The 23,820-nt window shown below is 41.0% G+C and overlaps 1 protein-coding gene across 3 annotated transcripts in view; it reads left to right on the top strand.

Moving 5' to 3' along the window:
- Positions 1 to 407: 407 nt before the first annotated feature.
- LOC115580242 (homeodomain-interacting protein kinase 3-like) overlaps positions 408 to 23,820 on the top strand; it is a 38,023-nt gene continuing 14,610 nt past the window's right edge. For 2 of the 3 annotated variants that reach the window (XM_030414384.1, XM_030414383.1), the window contains exons 1-2: positions 408 to 778; positions 10,004 to 11,330. In XM_030414384.1, coding sequence (XP_030270244.1) covers positions 706 to 778; positions 10,004 to 11,330 — 1,400 coding nt within the window. In that variant the 5' untranslated portion in view covers positions 408 to 705. Of the gene's footprint in view, positions 779 to 1,094; positions 1,238 to 10,003; positions 11,331 to 23,820 lie in introns of those variants that run through there. The other variant, XM_030414385.1, reaches the window with a different exon arrangement.

Raw genomic sequence — 23,820 nt, 5'->3', positions numbered from 1 at the left:
GAATGAACAATATACAAAAAGTTTTGATATGACAACAAATTATAACGTTATAACCTAACAAGATAAATAGTAGGTTATAAAGGGTGTAATATATTATCACATTATAACATGAAGCATTTCATATCATAACATGATGATTAGTATCTTGTGATAGCAGATTAAGTTTGTTTTTCGCAGGGATGTGCAAATATCTTAAACAATGCCTAACCATCTCGTTATGAAATTTTTTTTTTCCCGTTATACCGTGATACCGATCCACCTTTTCGGTCTTATCAAAATATTTAACAATTAATCCCTTTATTGTTTTGCGCTGTGATCCTCATGGATGCACCTCGTCATCCTGGATCTTTGTGAATGCGTCTGCTCGATGATCGACTACTCTGGTCTGACCAATGCCGTCAGTTCACAAACATTCGCTTGCAGTTGCTAGAGAAAAAAGGGACATGTTAGAGGCTGGCAGGCCCGCGGAACCGCACGTCTAGTCGGGGTAACGGACACCCTTTCAGAGATGGGCTACTTCGCCCAAAGAGGACGGAGACGAATTTTAACTGTGTAGCTACAACGTGGGCTCGGTGTGGGTTTTCTGGATGCTCGTACGCAGGAGTTATTTAATGTTTAAAATGTGGGAGATGGTGTCGTTACCGAGAGCGAGCTCTCCCTTCCTGTCGTCTAGGACAAGATGGCAGCAATGCAGGCGAACTGTGCATGGTATGGATTTATAAGTCCATAACATGTTCAGAGAAGCCCTGGATTATACTTATCGTGACTCTATGTGAAGGTAAGTGGTGTCGTGGAGGCCGTGAATTGTGATATTTGTTAAGTTTAACGTACGAAACGATACTTTAAATGTGACGTAGCTAATACGAAGTCATAACTCAGCTACAAACTTAGCTAGGCAGCTTTTTGGCTCTATAACGTCTCAACTGTTTCAACATTAGCGTTGTTCATTAGCCCCGTCAGCACTCTGCGGTCATGAATTCACTGGTGGTGAGTTATTTTTGTTATCCTGCCAAGTAGCGGTAGGGATGACGTTGGTGGTAATTATGAACGTGAGTGCAATGTGCTGTCTGGTGTTTGTTATTTCTGTGTTGTCACGGAGACCCGATGATTTCTGTTTTAGCTGTTGTTGTTGAGCGTGTTGCTAAGTTGTATGATTAGCTAACTATATCAACTAACCAGGGTTGGTAGATTATTACCATTATCCCAAGTCTACCATATGGATCGAGTGACTTCACTTGTGAGTGCAGTATTACTTCTTATTATGTTGACGTTAACTGACATCACACTTAGTAAGGGACCCCGTTAACCTAGCGAAACATTGCATGATTATAACGGCTCAGTCGTGGTTAGACATGTTAAAACACGAATTACAGGTGTTATCGGTCTGAGAATGTTTAAGATGTCTAGTAATGTCACCTGTTACGAAGCTAACTAACGTTACAGATATCTAACTGTAAGTTAAATTGTAAAGCAGCTTACGCATCAGGGTTTTTAGAGTCTATCAAAACTTTACTCCGATTCTGGCTAGGTTACCTCATTTAGTTAATATCTGACAAACCCCCCTCAGTGTGGAAAACCAAGAGTGGCAGCCAGTGAAACCCTGGGCAATGTTTCAAGTTCCCTCTTGAAATCGTCAAGTATTTTGCTCACATTTTTAGACACACAACTTTAAAAAAAACTTAATTCCTCTTCCCGGTATCTAATCCTTGCCACCTTAGGAGATAGAAAACACAGAACGTTAGAGTTGATATCACGTTAATCACACTAAACGTGGCTGTAATAATCAATTTACAGTGGTGGTTGTGTGTTAAAGAGATATAGGGTTTATGGTTGAACACCTATGGGAAGGTTTCGACATCACCACCATCACCTACCAGCAAGAACAAAAGAACCCGCTGTGATTATAGGAAAGATTGTTTTGGCTACAGACTGTTTATGTGACAGGGAGTCATTGCTCCTGGGCTCACTGTGAAACTCCTTTTTTTTTGTAAAATGGTGAAACTGGAAATAGAAATTCAAGACTCATTGTGCTGTGGGGCTCTGACGTGGTAGTCGATGCACTTTCCCTGTCCTGTGTCATGGTAGCACTTCTTCTTTTGTAGCCCTGGAACTAAGGAATCACATAGACCTTTTGTGGGTTTTTGTTTTGCTTTACTGTGCTAAGCTGAAAAATTCCAGTGGCTATGAAGCAGATGAGGCTGCTCTGTTTTGTCCAATAGGGTGTAATTCATTGAGCTTTCCTTTTCTTTAGTTGTGGTTCTTGTATTTGGACCAAAGATACAAATAATACTGATGAGGCTATCTGCTAATGTTCAGTCATATTTGGTCCAAGTTACGTAATAGCATATATTCATTCTCTTAAGTAGAGGTAAGCTGGTATTCAACTTCACCAACTTACAGTTTGTAATGCAGTAGTAAAGCTGCCACCCAGTTACTATCTGTGAATACTGGCAGCCTTTGAGTCTACAGGGTGAGTACAATACACCACAGTACTGCTCTTTGTGTGATTCCCCTTTGCATAGATACTCATGTCTACTCTACATGTGTCACATTCAACAGCTTATCACTATCAAGGCCACCAAAGCAAGTTCATAGGTGATAATGAGTACAGTGGTGCCAAAAGTAAGTCCGCACAAAGTGTGGCCAATGAATTAAAGAGTAAACTGTGATTTCCCCTTGAATTATGATATTTAGGGCTGCACAATATGGTACAAAAAACTATAATAGTATATAATTATTATTATATAATAATAATACAAAATAATACAAAATAATTGCATTACTATTGGTACATAATGTTGGATGTTAATGGGGTTGTTGAGGCAAAAGGATTTGGAAAAACTGTCTTGCCATGTCATGTCATGTCATGTCATGCTGCACAGTAATGCTTGGGGCAGACGCTCCTCTGCGTTGCATTGTGGGCAACTTAAAGGCTGGTTTCTCAGTGCTGTCATGTTGAGGTATGAGCCCAGATGCGAGACAGAAAACAAAACAGAATGATTGATAGTTTAGGTTGTGAGTACCGTGACGAGAAGACGTGAGGTACTTTACATGAAATTACAAAAGTGATAGGTGGAAAAAAGTACAATATTCCAAGTCGTAAACATGTGTTCCAGCACATGCTACATAATGACATACATGCATCCAGTGATCTGGTCAGGGCCCTGGATTTTCACGTAAGATGCTTTTGTGCAGAAACTGGTGAAGAAAGACTGTCTTGTTTCCAGTAAAACTGCTCCCTGTGCTAATGTGTTCATAGTTGGTTAAATGAGAAGTTTGTGTGGCTCTATGATCAATGTTTTGCTGATCGATACACAGTAAATGCTTGATGTTGCGTGTTGTATTTCAGTGTGTGCAACTTGAAGACAGTTGTTAGATAGAAGTGATCATGGAGTGATATGAACATGTGCCTACAGATTCATACAAGCATAATATAAGTAGACTAACTGGTACTCGCTTTTATTTTGCATTCACAAGCCCTTCGTCACAACGGTTGACTGCACAGTGTATTTCCTGTGTAAAGGGGCTTATCCAACAAGGAGAATACAAATACTAAATGATAGTCATAAGTTCACAGTCAAAATACCATGTGGTCACATGCTTGAGAAAATAGAGGGCCTTTTCATCAGATGCGCATGGAAGATCATGTTCACGAGACACCGGCAAAGCACAACGGTGTGTAGGGAGGTTGTGCCCCAGTGAGTTGAGACACCAGCCCCTGCTTAACGCTCAAGGGATAGCAACAGCAGGAAGCGGACAGGAACTGACATTTTTGCTCTCGTTTCAACCATAAACAGTCTACATTTGGTCTCCTCATTTGACCTGATCTCATTGAATTATTTCATTATGACTAAACATTTTCTGGGTCATATTGGGTTGGTAAGATTAAAATCACGAGTCACCAGAATAATTGTTTTCTTTAAACCGTAATACAAAAATGTCAGAGAAAATTCCTTGTTGCTGACCACTTAAACAATCACAGCTGAACCTTTATAAAGACTGCTTTGTGAGACTGTTTTTTTGTTGCCTAAGTTAACCAAAGATATGATGATGTTTACCAGCACAAAACAAAGGATTAATGCTTTGTCAAACAAATGCTACACAAAGCCTTCCCACCAAAGTTCTTCATGTCGTGCTTGAAAAACAGTGGAACAAAATTCCTGATTCTCATTTTTAGCAGAATCTACCATCAGGGTTTGATCATATTTGGACTAATGTTTATGTGTGATGCTCCAGAAGCATAATAAGGTTATAAGCCCCTTGTTTACTGCAGTAAGCATACTAGCTCAATTCTGTTTTACTACTCATTTTGACTTGTATTTTTATTGTCATCTGTATTCTATTTGCTTTTTGTAGAGAAAGCTGAGCTACCGAACAAAATGCATGATGATGTTATCAACCAAAGTGTGAATGCTTAATGCTTCTGTTTTGGTAAGCTGTAGGATGGCAAATGTTTATAGCTCACATGGTCCAGAGTTTAAGCTCCACTGACAACAGCAACACTGTGTTTTGGTCTTAGCTGAGAACTCAAGCCACGCGGCCATGAATAGCTCCTGAGCGACTTGCAGTTTACAGCTGGCCTTGGGTCTGATTGTCTCTCATCTGTGACTATTACTGATGGAAACGTTTTGGGATAAGCAGGGATGTTGAAGTGCTGTATTCATCTACCTCTATTTTAAACACTTAAGTAGTTTTTCATCCACACTCAACATTTAACCACACCTTTTCTTTGCTTGACTGCACATAAACTAAAGAATACATTACGGTTTTTATGTGGATATTCACATTGCAGTAGTTAATTAAAACAGCAATACAACAAGTATTTTTTATAATGTTGACTATTTTGGAAATGTTTTTTAAATTAACACAACATTTAAATAGAAACACAACCTTTGTCTGCACATTAGATTAGACCATGCATTTGTTTTTCCCCAGTGGGGGAGAAAATGGAATGGAAGGATTACTTTGTTTTGCGTTTGTTTTTCCCCCACAACATGGTGTGGCTATCATCACACCTGTTTGTCCTCTCATCTACTCTTATTTCTATGTCTTAAGACATTGTGCACAGGTGTCTAGTGTTTATTTTCTTGACAATTTAATTTGGAGTGGGTAAGGGTCAGAAGTTCAACTGTGAGCAATTACTTAGCAGCTCAAGGTTGCTGGAAAGGTTCTTCAGCTTTGAAAGTAATGCGATGCCACAGGAGGAGCCTCATGGCTGACCAAGGGAGTATCTGGCTTCAGATGGTAATAATAGCAGCAGCTGCCATTCTTTTGCCTTTGAAACAACAAAGGCTGTCTGCTTCACATCCTTGTGTTAGAAATTCTCCTGCCCATTTAGTGATTGTATTTGTGTGGCCAGGGAAATTAACTGATGCTCAAGTTAAGTTTAGTTTTTAAATTCAATTTGGGTGTTCTGTTACACTGAGCTGGTATTCAGATCTAGACATCTTGATTGCTCAGTTGGTGAGAGTGGTCCAAGTGGAGACTCCCTCTGTCTAGGGACACTGGCACCAGACAGCACACTCTCCATCTCTAGACCAGTCAGTTAACGTTCCCTGAGCACTGAGATGAATCTCACAGTAATGTTGTATTTCATTTGGAAGCTAAAAAAAAACACACACTTTGCTTTGGCTCTGCAATATTGAATTTGGCCATTGCTATATCACAGCGAAGGAAACATGAGGCAAGTTAAGTAAATGCTGTAATCTCAGATGTTCTGTTGGTAATCTCTATTTAGCAAGCACATACAACACAGTTCGTGGGTCTCTATATGGTGCTATGTCGTCCACTTTTAGAAATATGTAGGTTCAGAAATGGTAGGTTGGGACATGATTTGGAACTCAGGTGAGAGATGGAGTGCATTCCAAGACTGAGCTCTGTCTGAGTCTTTAAGTGTCTTGGGTGTGCTCTGTGTAGGGTTGCAATGATTATAGATTTCAGGGTTCTCCCTAGAAATTCTTAGTATAGCGGCGCACCGTCTGTACGGGGGGGGGGGGGGGGGGGCGACCGCTCGTCAACGTCAGTCCGGGGGGGGGGAGACACAGACGTACGGACAGCCGGTCATCAACTCCGTCAGCCGAGGGACGGACGGACGCTCATCCCCGTCAGCCGGGAGCTCCTAGCCGTCAACCGGGGGACGGCGGACGGACGGACGGACTGACGCTCGACACTGTCACTCGCGGAGTATAGCGGCGCTGACCGAGCGGTATAGCGGCGCAGCGCCGCTGTTCCACCGTCTGGGGAGAACCCTGGATTTTAATGGTACAATTACTGGCAGAGGAAAAATCCCAGTTTCACTTTGTCACAATTGTAATCAGTTGGTCTTTTTTTTTACGAACACTATGGCTGTATAAAATCACATGAGCATTTTTGTAAAACTTTTTTTTGTCCCGTCAACATGTCTTTGTTGGCTTTTAAAAATTTTTTTTTAATTTAATTTTACATTTGCTGTCTTTCAAGACAGAAATAATACACAAACCAAAAGACGAGGTGTTCCGCCTCCATCCATCCATCCATCCATTTTCTTCTGCTTATCTGGGCCTTTAGTAGCAAAGTTTTTCTGACAAGTTTTAACAGATTGGAAATCCGTGCTCTTGAACAACTGGCTTTTCATTCTATGTGCATCCCAAATCCTCATGTATAGATGATTTAAGGCTTTTGTTTGTCTGTTTTTTAGTGGAAACATCAGTGCTGGGTCCCCTGGCCATTTTAGCCAATTGTTTTTTTACAGTAACATGTGTGACATCTACCCTGTCGTATGTTGTTGAAGGTTTCTCAGTCATGCAAGTCATAGCACTTGACACATACTGTGCTGTATGTGTGCGCAATTCACAACAGTTCATGTTTATTAAGTGAGTTGCATTCTCGGCTGTGCAGGACTTCCTAGTTCTGTCTAAAACTGTCATTGGCTCTGTTGACAAATCTACAGTATTCACATGGGAAGGCTGCTGTAGAACAAACCTGAACCTGGAAAAACAGGAAAAGCCCCATGTTACCCTGTTACAGTCCCTGTGTTCCCTTCTCATCTTTAAAAATGCATGGGGGGGCTATAACAGGTCAACGAACCAATCACCGACAGTGAGCCATGCTCAGTTGACGTAGCCGGATGTTTCAAATTTAGAGAGGCACACAACGGGTCTGCGCGCCGGCCACAATTGCGTAACAGCAGAGGTTTGTGAGAGTGCAATTGTTGCGCCCAGTGTAAGTGCATGTAATCCCAACACTTGTTTTGAATCATCAGATTCAAGTACAAAAACACATTCTCGCTAAGATTGTCTTACGATTCAAAAACAAATGTAATATGTCTGTAGGCCTTGTGTCTGTCTAATTGAGACCCAGCCTCACAGCAGTAAAACATATGTTGACGCGTACGGAAAATGACTGAAACCACTTCTGCAACTTAATTAACTTCTCCACTGCTTCTCCATTTCAAACTCAAACATTACGCGAAATACACCATGTGCTACCATCATTGTATGGTTTCCTCATATCTCTTTGATGGAAGGAGCCTATTGAACACGTGATTGGCAAAGTGGTAATTGTTTGAAACGTATGAGTTTACGGATTAAGAGTTGTAATACTATGTCACAGTGTGTATTGCTATCTGGCGAGTCAAAGTCCAAATTCTGAATAATGGAGGCCGCTGTAAGGCTCTACAGCCTTTATTGCAGGTGACACACCATAAACAAAGGTGTGTTAGACACTTCCCCAAAAATAATTCAGCTATCTCAGGGATAAGGCAAACAAAGAATGGCAAGATATGCATGCACACAGGAACGGGTCATTTAAATTCTCCAGTTCATCCTTCCTGCATGTGTTTGGACTGTGGGAACCAATGCTGGCACAGGGGGAGCATACAAACTCCACTCAGAAAAGCCCTGGGCAGCCATGCCATAACATAATAATTAAAATGTGTTAACGAACAGTCTATTGGGCGTATAGACTGAAAATGTTTGTGACACTGTGGTAGTCTTTCAGACTAGACAGCCAGGACACTCATTTGTAGGTGTGCCAGTGTGGCCAATCTCAATTTCCCCATGGAGTGTTTCCAATTTTGTTTTTATTCATGACCAAGATGGTTGCCCTTTTGAGCCCAGCTTGGGATAATTTGATAAATTGCCCCTAACAGAGAAGATGGTAAACAGGACAACCAAACAGTAACACGGGTGTGATTGAGCAAAGAGCTGTCAAGGGAATAGGCTGACCTTATCTTGCTGCTCAGAATAGAGTCAAAGCTCACAGCACTAGTGTTATCACAACACAAGTGTGTTTTCCAGCAAGGGTATTTATTTTAGGGGCAACAGTCCCAAACACACTTGTATGTGCTTTTTAGATAGATTTCTAGAAACGTATCTTGTTTGAATGAGATGGGGAAATAAGGCATTAGGAAATGATGGGGGCATTTGTTCATACACAGCACTGAGAACACTGATTAATAATGATCTAATTAGGTTTAATACATCGGTAGACATAGTTCTATAAATGCTCTGTTGATTAAAGTATATGTAAACCTTTGCAGATGAGCTGTTTCTGTCTCAATGAATGTGCCCAGAGATGAAAGTAGGTCATTGGCTCCAGTATGGCACACAGTCGGTGTCTGATAAGGTCACTGTGCCAGTTTTGAATATTGGGTTTGGTCAGGATCACATAATTGAGTTTGAGAATATTTCAGAAAAATGTGATGGTCTCCATGAGCATGAAGTGCTTTATCCTCCGTCAAACGTGTACACACGTAGAATGGGAAGGACGGAAAAACAAACCATGTCTTAGGTAATTGGAAACGTGGGCCTGATGATGCTTTGCAACTTCATTTTTCTCTCTTTGTCTATCTCTTATCCTCTCTCCCTCTCTATTGGTTGCCTAGAGACCCACAGTAGGATGCATGGAAATGGCAGGAAAAGGTCAGGCAAACCTTTGAGAAGTTAGTCATCTACTGTGTGGAGGTGTTGGTGGGATTGCAGTGGATGGGGCAGGATGGTGAAGGTGTTCTAAGCACTCGACTACAACATGTTATCTTGCCCTCATCCATTTGGTGTATGTGCTTGGGGTAATGAGTGAATGGAAGTTAATCAGGCGGGACTAGTTGTTAGTTGTTTTGTTTGTACACAGTCTTGAAAGTTTGTGAAATGCTTAATTTTAACTGTTGTTTTTTCAAGATTAGGAATATGTTTGGATTTTATATTTTTTTATAATCACAGTCAGGTGTTTCATTTACACAATCTTGCGTGTCAATCAAAAATATTTGAATATTTGAAATGAAACATTTTTGTTGTCATATTTGTTTGTTTAACGCTAACCCAGAATTCAATAGTCATGGTTAGAAGACACATTCAACGCTACTATGAAGAGCTGGTAAAATAAACAGTCAAAACATACACCAACATTGATTGCTATTGGTATAAATGAATTCTGTAAACCTGATTTTTCGCTGTTGAGTTTATAGTAAATTTAGATGTATGATGAAGATTTTCAGAACCTGGAGATATTTCTTTAGGTTCCTTGAAAATAAGTGCTTGAATACTTTACTCTAAAAGAGCCTTGCGAACCCTGGATAAAAACAACTAGTGGGATTCATGGTATCTGTCAGTTGGTTTGGACTGAGTAACTTAAACTCAAGCAATTACAGACAGGAAAAACACTAGGTGATCTAGACCGTTTCTTTAGTTTGTCAACTGATGATTTAACTGCTAGTTTTTTGCAATGCAGTTAGATTGAAGGGGTTTGTGCTGGAAGCTGGTCATTTGTTCATGTTAGCGGCTCCATCTCTAAACTAACATCAGCTACTGTTGCAGAGTAGAGAGAGACATTGAGACAAGGGACTTTTCCCTTCATGTAACATGTGATACATGAATAAAAGAGTGATTAACACATAAATTATGCAAATTATGACTTAAAGTGTGCTTCACATTGTTCATTAAAAATGACATTTTTTTGTAAAATTCTAAAAACGTCCTTTATCTGCATCTCAGCTAATGACCTGTTGCTTTATTCTTTCTCTCTGCAGGTATGGCCTCACAAGTCTTGGTCTACCCACCACACATTTATCAAACCCAGACAAGTGCCTTTAGCAGTGTGAAGAAACTCAAAGTCGAGCCCAGCAGCTGTGTGTACCATGAGAGGGCACATCCACGGACTTATCTGAACAGCAGAACCCTTGGCATTGTGCACCCAACGAAACAAGCCCACTCGTTTGTGAGCCGAGACTTGGCTGTGGGCGTGAAAGTGCGTGGAGGACAACAGTACGCGGTGCAGACGGTGGTGGTGCGTGGCGTACAGAGACAAGAGCCCGGTAAAAGAGCAGTAGAAGGAGGAGGAGGAGGAGGAAGACCAGGCCCCGCTGCGGCCCAGCAGCGACAGGACGCAGGGGTTGTGCACTTACAGGGCAAGGAGCAGCAGCAGACAGACACAGCAAGTGGGGGCAGCGGTGGAGCAACAGGGGCAGGAGGAGGGGGAAGGGGAGTGGGCTGCAGTGGAGGAGGCAAGGGAGGTGGAGAGGAGGAGGGTGACAGAGAAGAGAACTGTGGAGGTTTGAACTCAGCCGACAGCTCTCAGCGATGTGGGCTGAAACGTAAAAGTGAAGAGCTGGATAACCGAGGGAGCACCATGCAGATTGTGGAGGAACTGTCAATGTTGCCTGCCATGTTGCAAACAACAAATGTGGGGAACGCAACCATGACCGCTCCAGCGGCCGTGGGGGCTGGAGGGGGCCCCCCCAAACAGGGTGTAGGGCCCGGGGGTGGGGGTGCAGCAGGGGGGGCAGGAGGAGTGGATGGGGACTATCAGGTAGTACAGCATGAAGTTCTGTGTTCCATGAAGAATACTTATGAAGTGCTAGATTTTTTGGGACGTGGCACATTTGGCCAGGTAGTAAAGTGCTGGAAGAGGGGCACAGGTGAGGTAGTGGCTGTGAAGATCCTGAAGAACCACCCCTCATATGCACGGCAGGGTCAAATCGAAGTTGGCATCCTCGCTCGTCTGAGTGGGGAGAACGCAGATGAGCACAACCTTGTGCGAGCTTTCGAATGCTTCCAGCACCGCAGCCACACCTGCTTGGTGTTTGAGATGCTCGAGCAGAACCTGTACGATTTCCTGAAGCAGAATAAGTTCAGCCCGCTGCCCCTGAAAGTGATTAGACCTGTGCTACAGCAGGTAGCCACAGCGCTGAAAAAGCTGAAGGGCATGGGTCTGATTCATGCAGACCTCAAGCCGGAGAACATAATGCTGGTGGACCCAGTGAGGCAGCCCTACAGGGTGAAAGTGATTGACTTTGGCTCAGCTAGTCATGTGTCCAAAGCAGTGTGCTCCACGTACCTCCAGTCTCGGTACTATAGGTGAGTACAAAAAAAGACGATTTTTGACCGCTGTTGACAAAGAAAGTTTGAGTTCAGTGTCTTTCAAACAAATTTCAGTCTCTGTTGGTGTCCAGACCGCCATAGTCAGGTTACAAAAATGTCCTTCCTCTAGCAAAACAAGGAAATGTCTCCCATACTGCACAACATCCTGCCTATTTAGGAGCCACATACCACAGACACTGAAAAAATGTGACCCTTACTAGCAGGCTACAGACTGACTGTTCATATCCCCACTGCCTGGAAAAGAGAATGTTTTTTTCCAAGACCTTAAACAATAAGAAAAAGTAAATGTTTGATTGACTTTCTGGTTGTATTTGCATTCAGGGTGAAGCAGCGTTTGCCTCATGAGTTGAAAGGATTTGCAGAGATTATATTATCAAAGAAAAAATGAAATGCAAGTATTTGACAATAATAGGCTATACAAAGTGTAAACACAGATTAAGTTACGAAATGTATTTCGGGGAATTACTGAAGGCCATTTCAAACATGTGTATGCTGTTAAAGGCATGACATGACAGTAGGAGCAGTGCATAATGTTTATGTTAGAAAGACTACTGTGTTTCCGACAGTTTTGGATGTACCCTTGGAAAACCAGTAGGACAAATTACCTTTGGCAGCTTTGGTTTTGATTAGAAAAATGGCCTGAAATGGTATCAGCTGTTGAGTAAGAGGCAGGAGTGACCCAGTTCACTATTTGGTTTGTTCCTTTTCCTGGTTTGCATAGAGACTGAGGTGATTAAATGTAAGCCATTTTGCCATTGATGGCAATAACTTACATGAGGTTATGTACAAATGCATACAAATGCATTCGTGTGGGTTTCACGAATAGTAACTTGTTTTTGGCACAGTGAAGAGGTGCACATAATAATTACACGTCCTTCTAGTTAAACGCGACATGTCATTGGTCCCACAAACCTTATCTGATCATCTGTGCATGAGAAGGAATGCTTCTCGTCACCCAGTTTTACATTGTTAATCCTAGCAACTAGGATTTTGATCTCATCACGGCAAAACATGCTTGTTGCACAGGTGGCGTGACTAATGGCTGTCAAATCATTTGAATTAAAAATCTTGGCAGCTAATGTCCTCTCTGTTCATTAGAGGTAGTTATTCAACAAAGTCATATGATAACTGACTCACTCACTACATTGTCATTTTACCTGCTTTGGATGTTTCCCAAGGCACAAGGAGTGAACTGTGACTGTCAATATTTGCCCTGCATATATGCAGTTGTGTACATACTGCACTGTGCATTCCCTCTGCTAGTGACCCACTGCTGCATGGACACACTGAAATGCATGTTATGGGGCCATGCTACATCTGAAGCATGCTGCAGTGAGTAAACAGAAAATATGGCACATTCAAGAAAATCTAGTGTCACAAGAATTTGTTTTGACTGGCTGCGTTTCAGTCTTAACATCTGAAAAAAATAGACTTCCTTTAAAGCCAGTGCAGTGTTTACACTGGCCCGGTAATGTCACATGCTTCAATTGCTATAAAGTCACATTTTACATGCGTAACTGTAACCTAAAGTCTATAGATGCAATGCAAGGATGGATATAGAATGTAATGATATCATACATACTTTAGGTAGTATACTACAGTATATTCTTGTGTTGCTCAGTGTCTGTGAATCTCTACACTTGGCATGTTAGGAATTAGCATACCAAGTATGAAACTGAATGCAAAGTGATTAGATTAACAAAAGAAATGGTGAACAAGAATATTGTGAAAAATACACAATCTGAAGTCTAGCCTAAACACACACAATGCTTAAACAATGAAAGTAAAGTGCAATAGAGCCTCTTTTGGAACATAAAGATTTTTGTCAAGGAGGATGAGCGTGTTTAAGTTTTAGTGCATTGCGGTTTAGAGGAATGCTGCTGGCAGCACTAAAAACATGGTCTGATTCACACTGGTGGCACTGATCCACACCAGCAGGCGACATTTGCCATTAGAGGAAAGCAGCCCTTGTTCTCTCTCTGTCATGCCAGTTGATCTTCCTCGCTGGTGACATCCTATGATAGGTATGATGCTCCGTGAATGATTGATGTAGATTGTGCATATACTTTAACCAAATAATTTTAGTTTACAGCTAGCTCCCCTCTTGATGCTCATGTGCCATCTTGTCCCTCCACTCTCAAAAAGTCGTTGTACCTCGCCCTCCCACATGGCAGCTCATGCTCATGTCAGTTTCTAAAAGACAAGTGTACATTCATTTTTAAGTGTCATCATCAAATACGTCATTTCTGAGAGTTTGTTCCAAAAGTGGATCACCCTCTTACTCATTGACATTTTCTACCTTCAGAAATGTCAATGTGAGCACCAGTGGGAGAACTTTCACTCCTCTCTCCTCAATCTACATCGGTGAAATTGCAACTGGTTTGAGTACCCTTTATCGTCTCTAACCAGGAGGGATGCCGTCATTCTAGTTTTGGCACACTAACACAGCTAATGTTGCTGTCAATTTATGCAGCATTGAAGCAAACATAAATGGATTTTTGGCTTACCTCTTGAATTACTCTTAAGTTTGAACAACAGTTAAAAAAGTCAATTTAGATCTAGGCTTAAGACTTATTCATTAAGGCAGTTTGAGTTGATCATGTACCTTTGACGTGCGCTCTCCCTGTTCTGCACATTATGTTTTCAGATAACAGTTTCTAACAGCTTGAATATCTGCTACTTAAATGGTGAGATTAAGTCAGTTGATTTTGTGGTCCATACTGTATTTAGTTCTTTTTTGTCTTAAATCTTGGTTTCTGAGGCTGGGAAGAAGTAAGCAGGATTTGTGAGCCACATTCAGGTCAGTGCTAGGCTGTTTTAATGAAAGGCATTTACATGGCATTTGAATAAGTCTCACTGCCTGCACACAGAGCCAGTGAAGCAGTTTGCTCTGCAGGGAATTAAAATAGTGTAGATGCAAATAGATTTGATGTCTGTCTGTATTTGCATTTACTGTAGCTTTTCTCACTCACTGAACTGAGAAGACAATACTTTATTGACCTTTTTCCTCAGCGGTAGTTGAGAACCAGCAGAAAAAAATGCATGTCAATGACATGACATTATTGCATTCCCATTCTAACCCACACATGGATCAATGAATAATTTTTGTGAATATTATCATACTGTTTTAAATGTACTTTGTTTCAGGAAGTTGCTCAAAATAGAGCTGCCACACTTTGCTTTTGTGGAAGGGATACACCGATATGACTTTCAGTACCGGTCTTGGAAAAATCCTTGCGTGATGGAAGAGAGTACCTTGGCTCTAAGTATTCCAGTAGGCGGCGGAAGCCCAAAACAACCATGTCAACAACTGACATTGGTTGAGCATCTAAAACATCCATCCATCCATCCATTGTCTGTAACCGCTTTATCCCTTTTATGGGGTCGTGGGGGTTTTTGCTGGAGCCAATCCCAGCTGTCTCTGGGCGAGGGCAGGGTACACCCTGGACAAGTCACCAGCTCATCGCAGGGCCCTCACTAATGGCAGAGGCCGCCTGCACACTAATGCCAACTGCACATCAGGAGCAATTTGAGCTACAGCCGTCCCACATCTAAAACAATATATTCTAAAACTTTCTGTGTTATTGCCAATGCTTTCGAGCTTTCCTTCGGAAGTTAGTTGCTGGGCTGTACTGTCTCCTGCTAATTTGGTTTTGTTGAGCTGCAGGAATTCTGTGTGCTCCTTAGCGTGGTGCTTTTGGATGTGCTTGAATAAATTGGTAGTACTAGGCTATACTTTGCAGTACTAAGGGTACAAATCATTCACACCAGTAGGCTACTGTAGGCTACTTCCAGAGGGCCACTTTCCTTTAATACAGACTTCAGTAAATACTTGAGAACTGAATATTTTATATCTGATTTAATTTTCCTGTTAGGACGAAGTTGTTTTGATTACAATCACAAATAGATAGAAAATGCTTAGTGAAAGCTGCAGTTTTCCCCCCCTGGCAGACTGGGGTATGCAAAGCATACTGTAAGGGAACAGCGTTGCTGAGGGTAAGACTGAAGGGTTGCTTAAAATAGCTCATGGGATGCCGGCCAGTGGGCTTTGACTTCTATAGATGGTGAAGTACATAGGCAGCCAGAATGAAATAAGGACAGCTTGAAATACTGGGGAGCTCTCACTTACTCACTCAAGGTCAACCAGCTCTAACGTCAGCTGTTTTGATTTTTATATGTCCATTTGTGTTTGTCTGTTTGATTATGTAGGCAGCACGGAATACGTGTGGCCAGTGATCTAAAGTGGCTGCTGGATAACTAATATCTATCAGCCACTCAAACCTGTAACTTTGACAGATATGCCAGCCGCTTCCACAATTTACAAGCATTTGGACCGTGGCTTCTTGTAATTTGCCACCCGGGTTTGCACAGTCAGCTTAGTTGGGACTCTCAGAAGTGGCCATTTCCATTATGGTTTTAGATCCATATTCTGCTTGAAAATGTATTAAGATTCTGGCTAGTGTTTGTTATTCAAGAGTAAAGTTTTTTCAAGAGTGTAATATTTTGTCAAATCTCCAACTGATATTCAGCAGTGACCTATAATTTGAAAACAAGTTATAAAAGTCTTTTTCTCTTTTGACGTGAATTCAAGAAGGTTAAACAATCTTTATACATGATCTCAGAAACATTATTCTAAATCACTGTAGTCAGGTTCAAGCCAAAAAACTCACACATTCAGCTTGGCTTTTAACAAATACTTAAAGTCAGGGTCATATCACTCCAGTTTTATTCTGTCTTTACTCGTTATCAATAAGTTTGAGAACTGATTGTGAGATAATATCTTTAAAGCACTAATAGGTGAGCAATATCACAGTAAACGTGTTGTTGATCTTATGCAACAGTTTCCAGTTTCCAGGTATTCATATGGCCACAATAGCTTGCAATCTGTCAGTTTGAAAGCACTTAAATTATTTAACAAGGTTGAAAACATGATACTGTTTTTGTGTATCAGCTTGTGTTTTATTAACACAATGTTATCATTCCAGTCCACTTTGATGTCTTGTCAAATCTGCATCCATGCAAAATTTTGGCTTAAATTTCCACATTTTCTTTTAACTTAATGTTGAATCTGAGATGGAAGCAACTCTCTTAAGGTTTACAGAGTACCTTAAACTTGTACTTGCATGCTAAAGGCCTATTACTTATCAATTCAGTCCAATCTATGTAGTGGCAATTTCTGTCATGCAACCATCATCAAGGCCCTGAGAACTACACTGCGTCATATTTCCAGCTACAAATGACTTTCCTGGTGTTGTGCCAACAGTCACATTGTTTCAATATAATACTTTGTGACTGCCTTGAATAACAAAATGGGCAGCTTTTATGGAATCTCCTTATGCAAGGGCATTTTTGCTACCCTCTTGCAAAGCTGCAAATTTGTTGTTACATTAAATTAGGTATGTCCAAACTTAACTCAACAAGCACTTGACTTGACTTGTGTTATGGTAGAAATATCGTTTGAATAATCCTTCAGCATTAATGATGGCACCACAGTGGGCTGCTGCAGTTCAAAAACAGTTTACTGTGCACTGCTTCACAATAAATGGCTGTATTATTGGTTTGCCTGTGTCAGTAGTTTAACAAACAGTTCAAGCATAATAACAAAAGAATCAAAAATTGCAGAAATTGCTTCAAATTTCAAGGTTAACCCTTTATCCTGGAAGTATTTGGGTCTCTGTTGTTGTTAATACATGATTGGCTTTCGGGTAGTTGTGAGGCTTGACCTTGAAAACGGCATCCTTCATGTCTAAGGCCATGCAGTTGGCAACTCAAGATAGATATGTACTAGAACTAGATATGTTGTTGTCAAGGCTTTAAACTGCTGATAACTTGCTTCTTTTGCTGTGTATTCTGGTAAATGTTTGGCGTTAAGGAGGTTTAAAAGAAGTATTTCAGGTTAATTTGGCAACTGCCAAGGAAGTGACAGGTAGATGTGCAAGGAAACAAATATTTAGTCGTAATCTATCTTGTTTTTTTTAAAATCCCAAGTGTTTGGGTTATATTGTCCACGGCCCAGGTTCAGTGGTTGCAGCTGAATTCCAAATAGTTGAATAGTATAGATTTGACATGATAACATTTTTAAAATGTGAAAGCACCATTTGAAAACCACATACCATTATGCACTGTCACTGTCAACATACATCTTACATGCTTATAATTAATTGGCATATATAAACATATATTCTGCTTAAAAGTTCACTCCATGTTTAATCATCTATTTATTTGCACTATTTGTATTGTTTAAAATAACAGAACTCTTGAATTGGCACTTTTTATCAATCTGTTTTTATATGGTTTTTTTTCATACACTTGTGTACATAGTCCTGTCTATTCTTGACCTTTATTTTTTATGCAACTAAAAAACACAATCGATTCCTTGTGTGTGTGTGTGTGTGTGTGTGTGTGTGTGTGTGTACACATACTTGGCCAATAAAGCTGATTCTGGTATCTGTAGTAGTAGCAGCTTAGTCCACCTGAACTGGAAGAACAGACTTTGTTTAACACTGGCTCCATGTCAGCATGTTGAAAGTTTAACATCTGTAAAACGTGTCTAAAGCCTTGTATCCTTAATCTAGGGTCTGGGCAGATCAGAGTGCAAGTGCTACTGCTGCCTTTGCTACACTGCCTATGTGTTCCACTGAATAATGGAGAGTGCTCTGAGGGTGTGTGGAATTACAGTTCCTGGAAGAGACGTGCGGTAAAGCTCCATTCTTCCATCACAGAGCCACCATGTTGTCAGTCTGTCTTTATGGCCGTGCTAACCCCAACTGCAGAGTAGCTCAAATGCATTTGTTTATCAGAACGAGTTTACTGAAAGGCCTGCGTAAGTATGCAATGAGACAATGACCCCCTCCCTACATGTAGCCACCCTTATTTGCTATTTCTGTGTGTGCTGGTAGGATGCCACTTTACACTAGGTTCTTCCCTGTGAGGACAGAGCACGAAAGGATCAGAGGACTATTTCTGGAGTATGAGATAATAGCCATGAATAAGAAATAGAGATAATTTCTCTGTTCTGCCAGGGCCCTTCATGCAAAGAACAAGACTCTTGTCTGTACAGCTTTTTTCCAGGTGAGATAAAAATAATGTACAACTGAAAAAAAGCAGAACTGCATATCAAAGGAACACTGACACTTTGGGAAATATGCTTGTTTGCTATCTTACCCACAGTCAGAAGAACACAAAGCAGAAGATTAATATGAGTTTTGTATCAGAGTGCTGCAGAGTAGAGTAAGAGATATTACTGCGGTATATTTAGCCTATCTTGACACCGATGGAAGCAAAGGTAACAGTAAGCTGTTGTCTAATATTAAAAATATAGTTTACAATTGAACAAAAATTTTCACATTTACATGTTTTGTTACGTATTAGCCAACAAGCCAGGGACCGATACAGCCATTTGTCAGTTGGGTTGTGTTCAAAGTTAGGAAAGTGTGCAAATCTGGCAAGCGCAGGATGAGTAGGGACCATTGATGTGCTCGGTGCTGTATTTTTAACTTAGCTTTTAGCTTATTCGTTGTCCCAAAGCAACTGAACATAAAATAAAGCTTGACAGAACTTTAATAACTTCAGTTGTAAATGTTGAATTGAATGAAGGCATAAAAATGAAGCCTATCTTAAAGAAAGTCAGTGAAGTGATTTAAAGGAGAACTTCGGTCGATTTAAACATGCAGCTTCATTGCTCAAGCTACCCTTGACTTGCCAGTACCGAAGACGCGAACAAATTTGGTCCAGCCATTACAGAGCTCCGTGAACGGAGACATAGCATTGAACGCTAACAGCATGGGGTAAGAACTTTACACTGTGTTTTAAGCGTCTTGACATGCTCCACATCTCACACCAAAAGTTATGCAACATCAGCAGACACCTTAGCACACAGCACGGTAGCGTGTATGACTCAAACTGAATAAAAAAGTAGTTAAAACAATGTGTTTGTGCAAGGAGCTACTTACCTGTTTGTTGACATCGGCGTCTTCCGTTAGCTAGACTAAACTAGCTGATCCGTCGAGCGTGCATTTACTCCCTCACTGGCGGAGACGGAAACGTAATCCAGCATTTTCGTGTTTATGTTCATAATGTACATGTCCATGTTACAGCCTGTCATGAGCCATGAGCCTTACAATAGCCTGTTAAGCCTGTTAAGTGCACACTCGATGGATATGCTAGTTTGGTCTAGCTACCGGAACACACGGATGTCAACAAACAGGTAAGTAGCTCCTTGCACAAACACACTGTTTTAACTACTTTTTTATTAATTTTGAGTCATACACGCTACAGTGCTGTGTGCTAAGGTGTCTGCTGATGTTGCATAACTTTTGGTGTGAGATGTGGAGCATGTTAAGACGCTTAAAACACAGTGTAAAGTTCTGACCCCATGCTGTTAGCTGTCAATGCGAAGTCTCTGTTCACGGAGCTCTGTAATGGCTGGACCAAATTTGTTCGCGTCTTCGGTACTGGCAAGTCAAGGGTAGCTTGAGCAATGAAGCTGCATGTTTAAATCGACCGAAGTTCTCCTTTAAGATATCACGATAGAACTGATTTCCGATGTTTGAGGGGTTCTTCTGAATCTCTGGGTCGACAGTTTAGTCCGCACGTTTGTGGGTGTTTTCTTACCATGCATCATGTTTGTGTTGGTTCCACTAACACAACAATTGCCTTGTGCCTCAGCCTCTGTGTGAGTTAGACACAGACAAACAGAGAGGGAGGATAAGAAGAGATGGATAAAGGAAGGGAGGCAGCTGTTTGAGGTGAAGGAGCAAACTGTTGAACTTGTTGACCAGGGACAGACTTGTTTTCATTGGTCAGAGCCTATCCACAAAGGAGCAGTAAAGTATAGTGGACGCCTCAGGCTACGAGGAGAAAAAAAATGGCAACAGAATCTTACCATTGCTTGTCCCTGATTGGGGTTTATTTTGTGATTGTTGCTCAGTATCATACCTGCAGTGCGGGCGGGTTACACTTGGCACAGTGGTGTGCCTGGGCTGGGCCTGCTGTTACTGCTGTGCTCAGCATTGTGCATTAGAGTTTGTTAGTGATGGTTTCCATTAAAGACAAGCCAGCAGCCAGTGCAGAGTTTGTTATTCTCAGTCAGGCTTTGTTCTGTAGTGACCTCACCAAAACCAAAAGTTAGATGCTTTAATCTATTAATTATAATAATTAAGCACACTCTTAACCATTTTCAACTTAATGAGAAAATCAAATTCTATGGTATACAGTTGTAGAAATGGTAAAACTGTAGAAGTGAGCTGAGGAATGTTGTGAAAAGAGTGTTTGACAACGCTGCTAGCAGACGCTGAAAGCCCTTTGAAGATCAGTCTTTTTCCCCTCTGCTGCCTCTGGAGGTGTTTTTTACAGATAACACATGAGGAAACCTTTGAACACAGGGATATTGTAGACCACTCATGTCTCACTCATAGTCATACATTTCCAACCTTTGAACGGCACAGTAGTATCAGTCAGCAGACCTGATAGGCAACCTTTTGTCTTTAGACAGGAAAACAGCTTTCGTACAGAGATGTATTGGCTGTACATTAAAGCTTTAGAAGCAGATTGACTGCATTAACTTGATGCTACAGAGTTAATGATGTTAATGCATCCCTCGCTGTTGCTGCCTATGATATTTGTACATTTTTAAATCAAACAGTTGTGCACTCTATGTACCACTTTCCAGCTGCTTCATATTGGGGTATTCTGTACATGTGGAAATGGCACTTATATGTTCTGTATGATCACAAAACTTGAGATGATTTTGGATGAATCACTGCCTGTTTAAGTGCAGCTCTGTGGCATCAGGTCATCTGATCAGGGACACCCATTTATTTAGTGGTCATACATACTTTCCCTTTCAAGTGTTACATGGAGCGGAAGTCCATGCATGTGCCAGGGAAAAGATAGGACACTAAGTCCACCGCCTTGCTCATCTTTTTGTTGTACCTGTCCATTTACTCTGGAGCTCTTGCACGTGGCAGTGAGCAGTCACGAGGCTTTTTCTCCTCTTGCATTCAATGGCCCCTCAGCTTGTACGTCATATCCTAAGGATGGAAAATAGATTTGGTTTCACAGCAGGGTGGTGAGGCTTGAGTTGCGTTGATTAGGACGAAGCGGTGCGACCATGGAAACACCCAGGCCCAAAAAAAAACCAAAGGAGAGAGACCTGTTTTCTATTTGGCTCTTTTAATTCTCCTCTCACTCTTTGATTTCACATGTTGCACTGCTATTGTGCATTTAGCAAGGAAGGGGAAACAACAAAAGGAGATAATGCACAGAGCACTCGGTATAATCTTTGGTTAAAGCTAAGTAATAAAACTTAGTAAGAAATAAACAAATGAGGAAGAGTTTAACATAGGGTTGCTCAGAAATACTCCCTTCTTCTTCTTGTTTTTTTTCTGAAAACGGAACCGTTTCAGGTTTTGACTACCTAAGCGTATACTGGCATCATTATTTTTGTTTATGTATTTCTTCCAGATTATTAGATACTGAAAACAGCCAAGGGCAATCTTAAAAATGTTTCATGTGCTAGAAGAGATGAAATCATGCTGACACATTGTATATCACATGGATACAAATGCTTTATCCCTGTCAAGGCCTATAATGCTTTTTTCATATTAACTCTGCATATGACCCAATTACTTTACTTTGTTATGTTAATGTTGAAATATTTTAACTTCACTGTGTAGAATGATGTTTGTGCAGAGTTTCATAATATAAGGCTTTTTCACAATCATTGCTGAAAGTGTACAATTTCTCTGTGCTCATTGAAAATCTGATTTTAAGAGACTCACCTATGAGCATGATTTGTGACAACACTAATAGTTAGGAAGTCAATGCTGGTCCAATACTTAACATGCACTAGTGTAGTGTGTAAACAGTAAGTTATACTACAGCCTCCAGTGCACATACACTGAGAGTGGACTTCTCATGTCCTGTGAAGTTGTTGTACTTTTGAAGTGCTCGTATGATAGATTTAGGACTTTTAAAAAGAAGATAGTAGAACCTTTTGCGTCAACAACGTTTTTTTACAGTGTAGTCTCTAACTACTAGACCAACCTGATGATGCCTCATAGTGCTTCTCAAGTTGTATTGATCATTCTTACTGTATCCCTATTAGTGGCATGCCCTGATTAATGCAAGTGTGTGTGTGTGTTGATACATGGCATCTCTCACTACCCCTCCAGGGAGAACCTGTCCCTTATAAATAGGACATGCCTGTGAGGCCCAAATGGTCGGCATTACCGCCAGCTTGGTGTTCTGCTGCTATTCTGCCTGCTGCACCAGCTGTTGCGGCCGTTTGTTTTGACCATGTGATAAATTTGTCTAAAACTTATTTTAGCAGGTCTTAAGTTTGCTGTTGCTAGCCATATGTCCGACACCATTCCATCCCATATGGCTCCAAAGACGTCATAGAGGGGTTCTCTGCTGGTTGCCTCGAGTTATGTTCAGTATGGAAGAGCAGAATTGCCCGAGTTGTCCAGCTGTCTAGGATGTCACTGAAGCTGACTTGAATCTTAGCCTTGTCGTTCTTTAGATTATTTTAAAGTCCTCTGGATTCTTCCATGATGGCAAATATTTGTTGAGGGTATATCCTGTATATATGCTGAACGGAAGTGAAATGATATCTCAGTCTCTCAAGTTTCTCCCTGAAGTCATTTTAGGGATGAGTTATTTTTAGCAATGCTATCATCTATGCAGGCAATAATGACATAATTGCTCTTGAAATAATTACAGTATTATAATAACACCATGGTCTCAGTTTATTTATATTGATACAATTATTAAGGCAGTTTATGAAATCATCACCCATCCCTACCATTGTATTAAATATGGGATGTTAGAAAACCTAAACCTACATCCCTCATCATTTTAAACAGTTCACAAAATTATTTTCCTCCTTTATCTGATCTGACTATTTAAACATTCTTCTTCACAAGCACCATCTTGACTAGGTATGTGCTGTCTTACTGATTTTAATGTGCTTGGAGGCCACTTTTGCACAGACAGACTCAGGCTTCATCATGCTGTTGGTGCACTGTCATAGTTTACAGGCTTTGTGGTGTGTCCTAAACACAGAGTTCTTGACAGTTGTCAACATGTCTTACCTATATTGGTGTCGACAGGTCTGCGTCACCACTAGCCTTCCCTGTGGTATTACAGTTCTATTATGGAGACACTTGAAGTAACAGAGCCAGCCTGTAGGCGAAGAGGTAGTAACCGTGCTTCTTGTTTCCTATCATCCTAGAGCAGATACAACAGCCTGTCAAAGGTCTGATCCCGGCCTGGCTGACCTGCTAACCCACAGACTCAGCCTCATGACACTTGGGAACTACAGTGCACACACAACACTGGTTTACAACCATCACTGTTACACACGAATGGCCATCAACAGGATTTCTATGACATTTGTAATAAATTGTTGAGTAATTGGCTGAAGACAGAACCAAAAAACAGTACATGCATACTGAGAAAAAAA

This window comes from Sparus aurata, chromosome 4 (assembly GCF_900880675.1).
Source record: "Sparus aurata chromosome 4, fSpaAur1.1, whole genome shotgun sequence".
Lineage (NCBI taxonomy): Eukaryota > Metazoa > Chordata > Actinopteri > Spariformes > Sparidae > Sparus > Sparus aurata.
The sequence above is the reverse complement of the archived record's forward strand: the minus strand, read 5'-3'. Positions and strand labels throughout refer to the sequence as shown.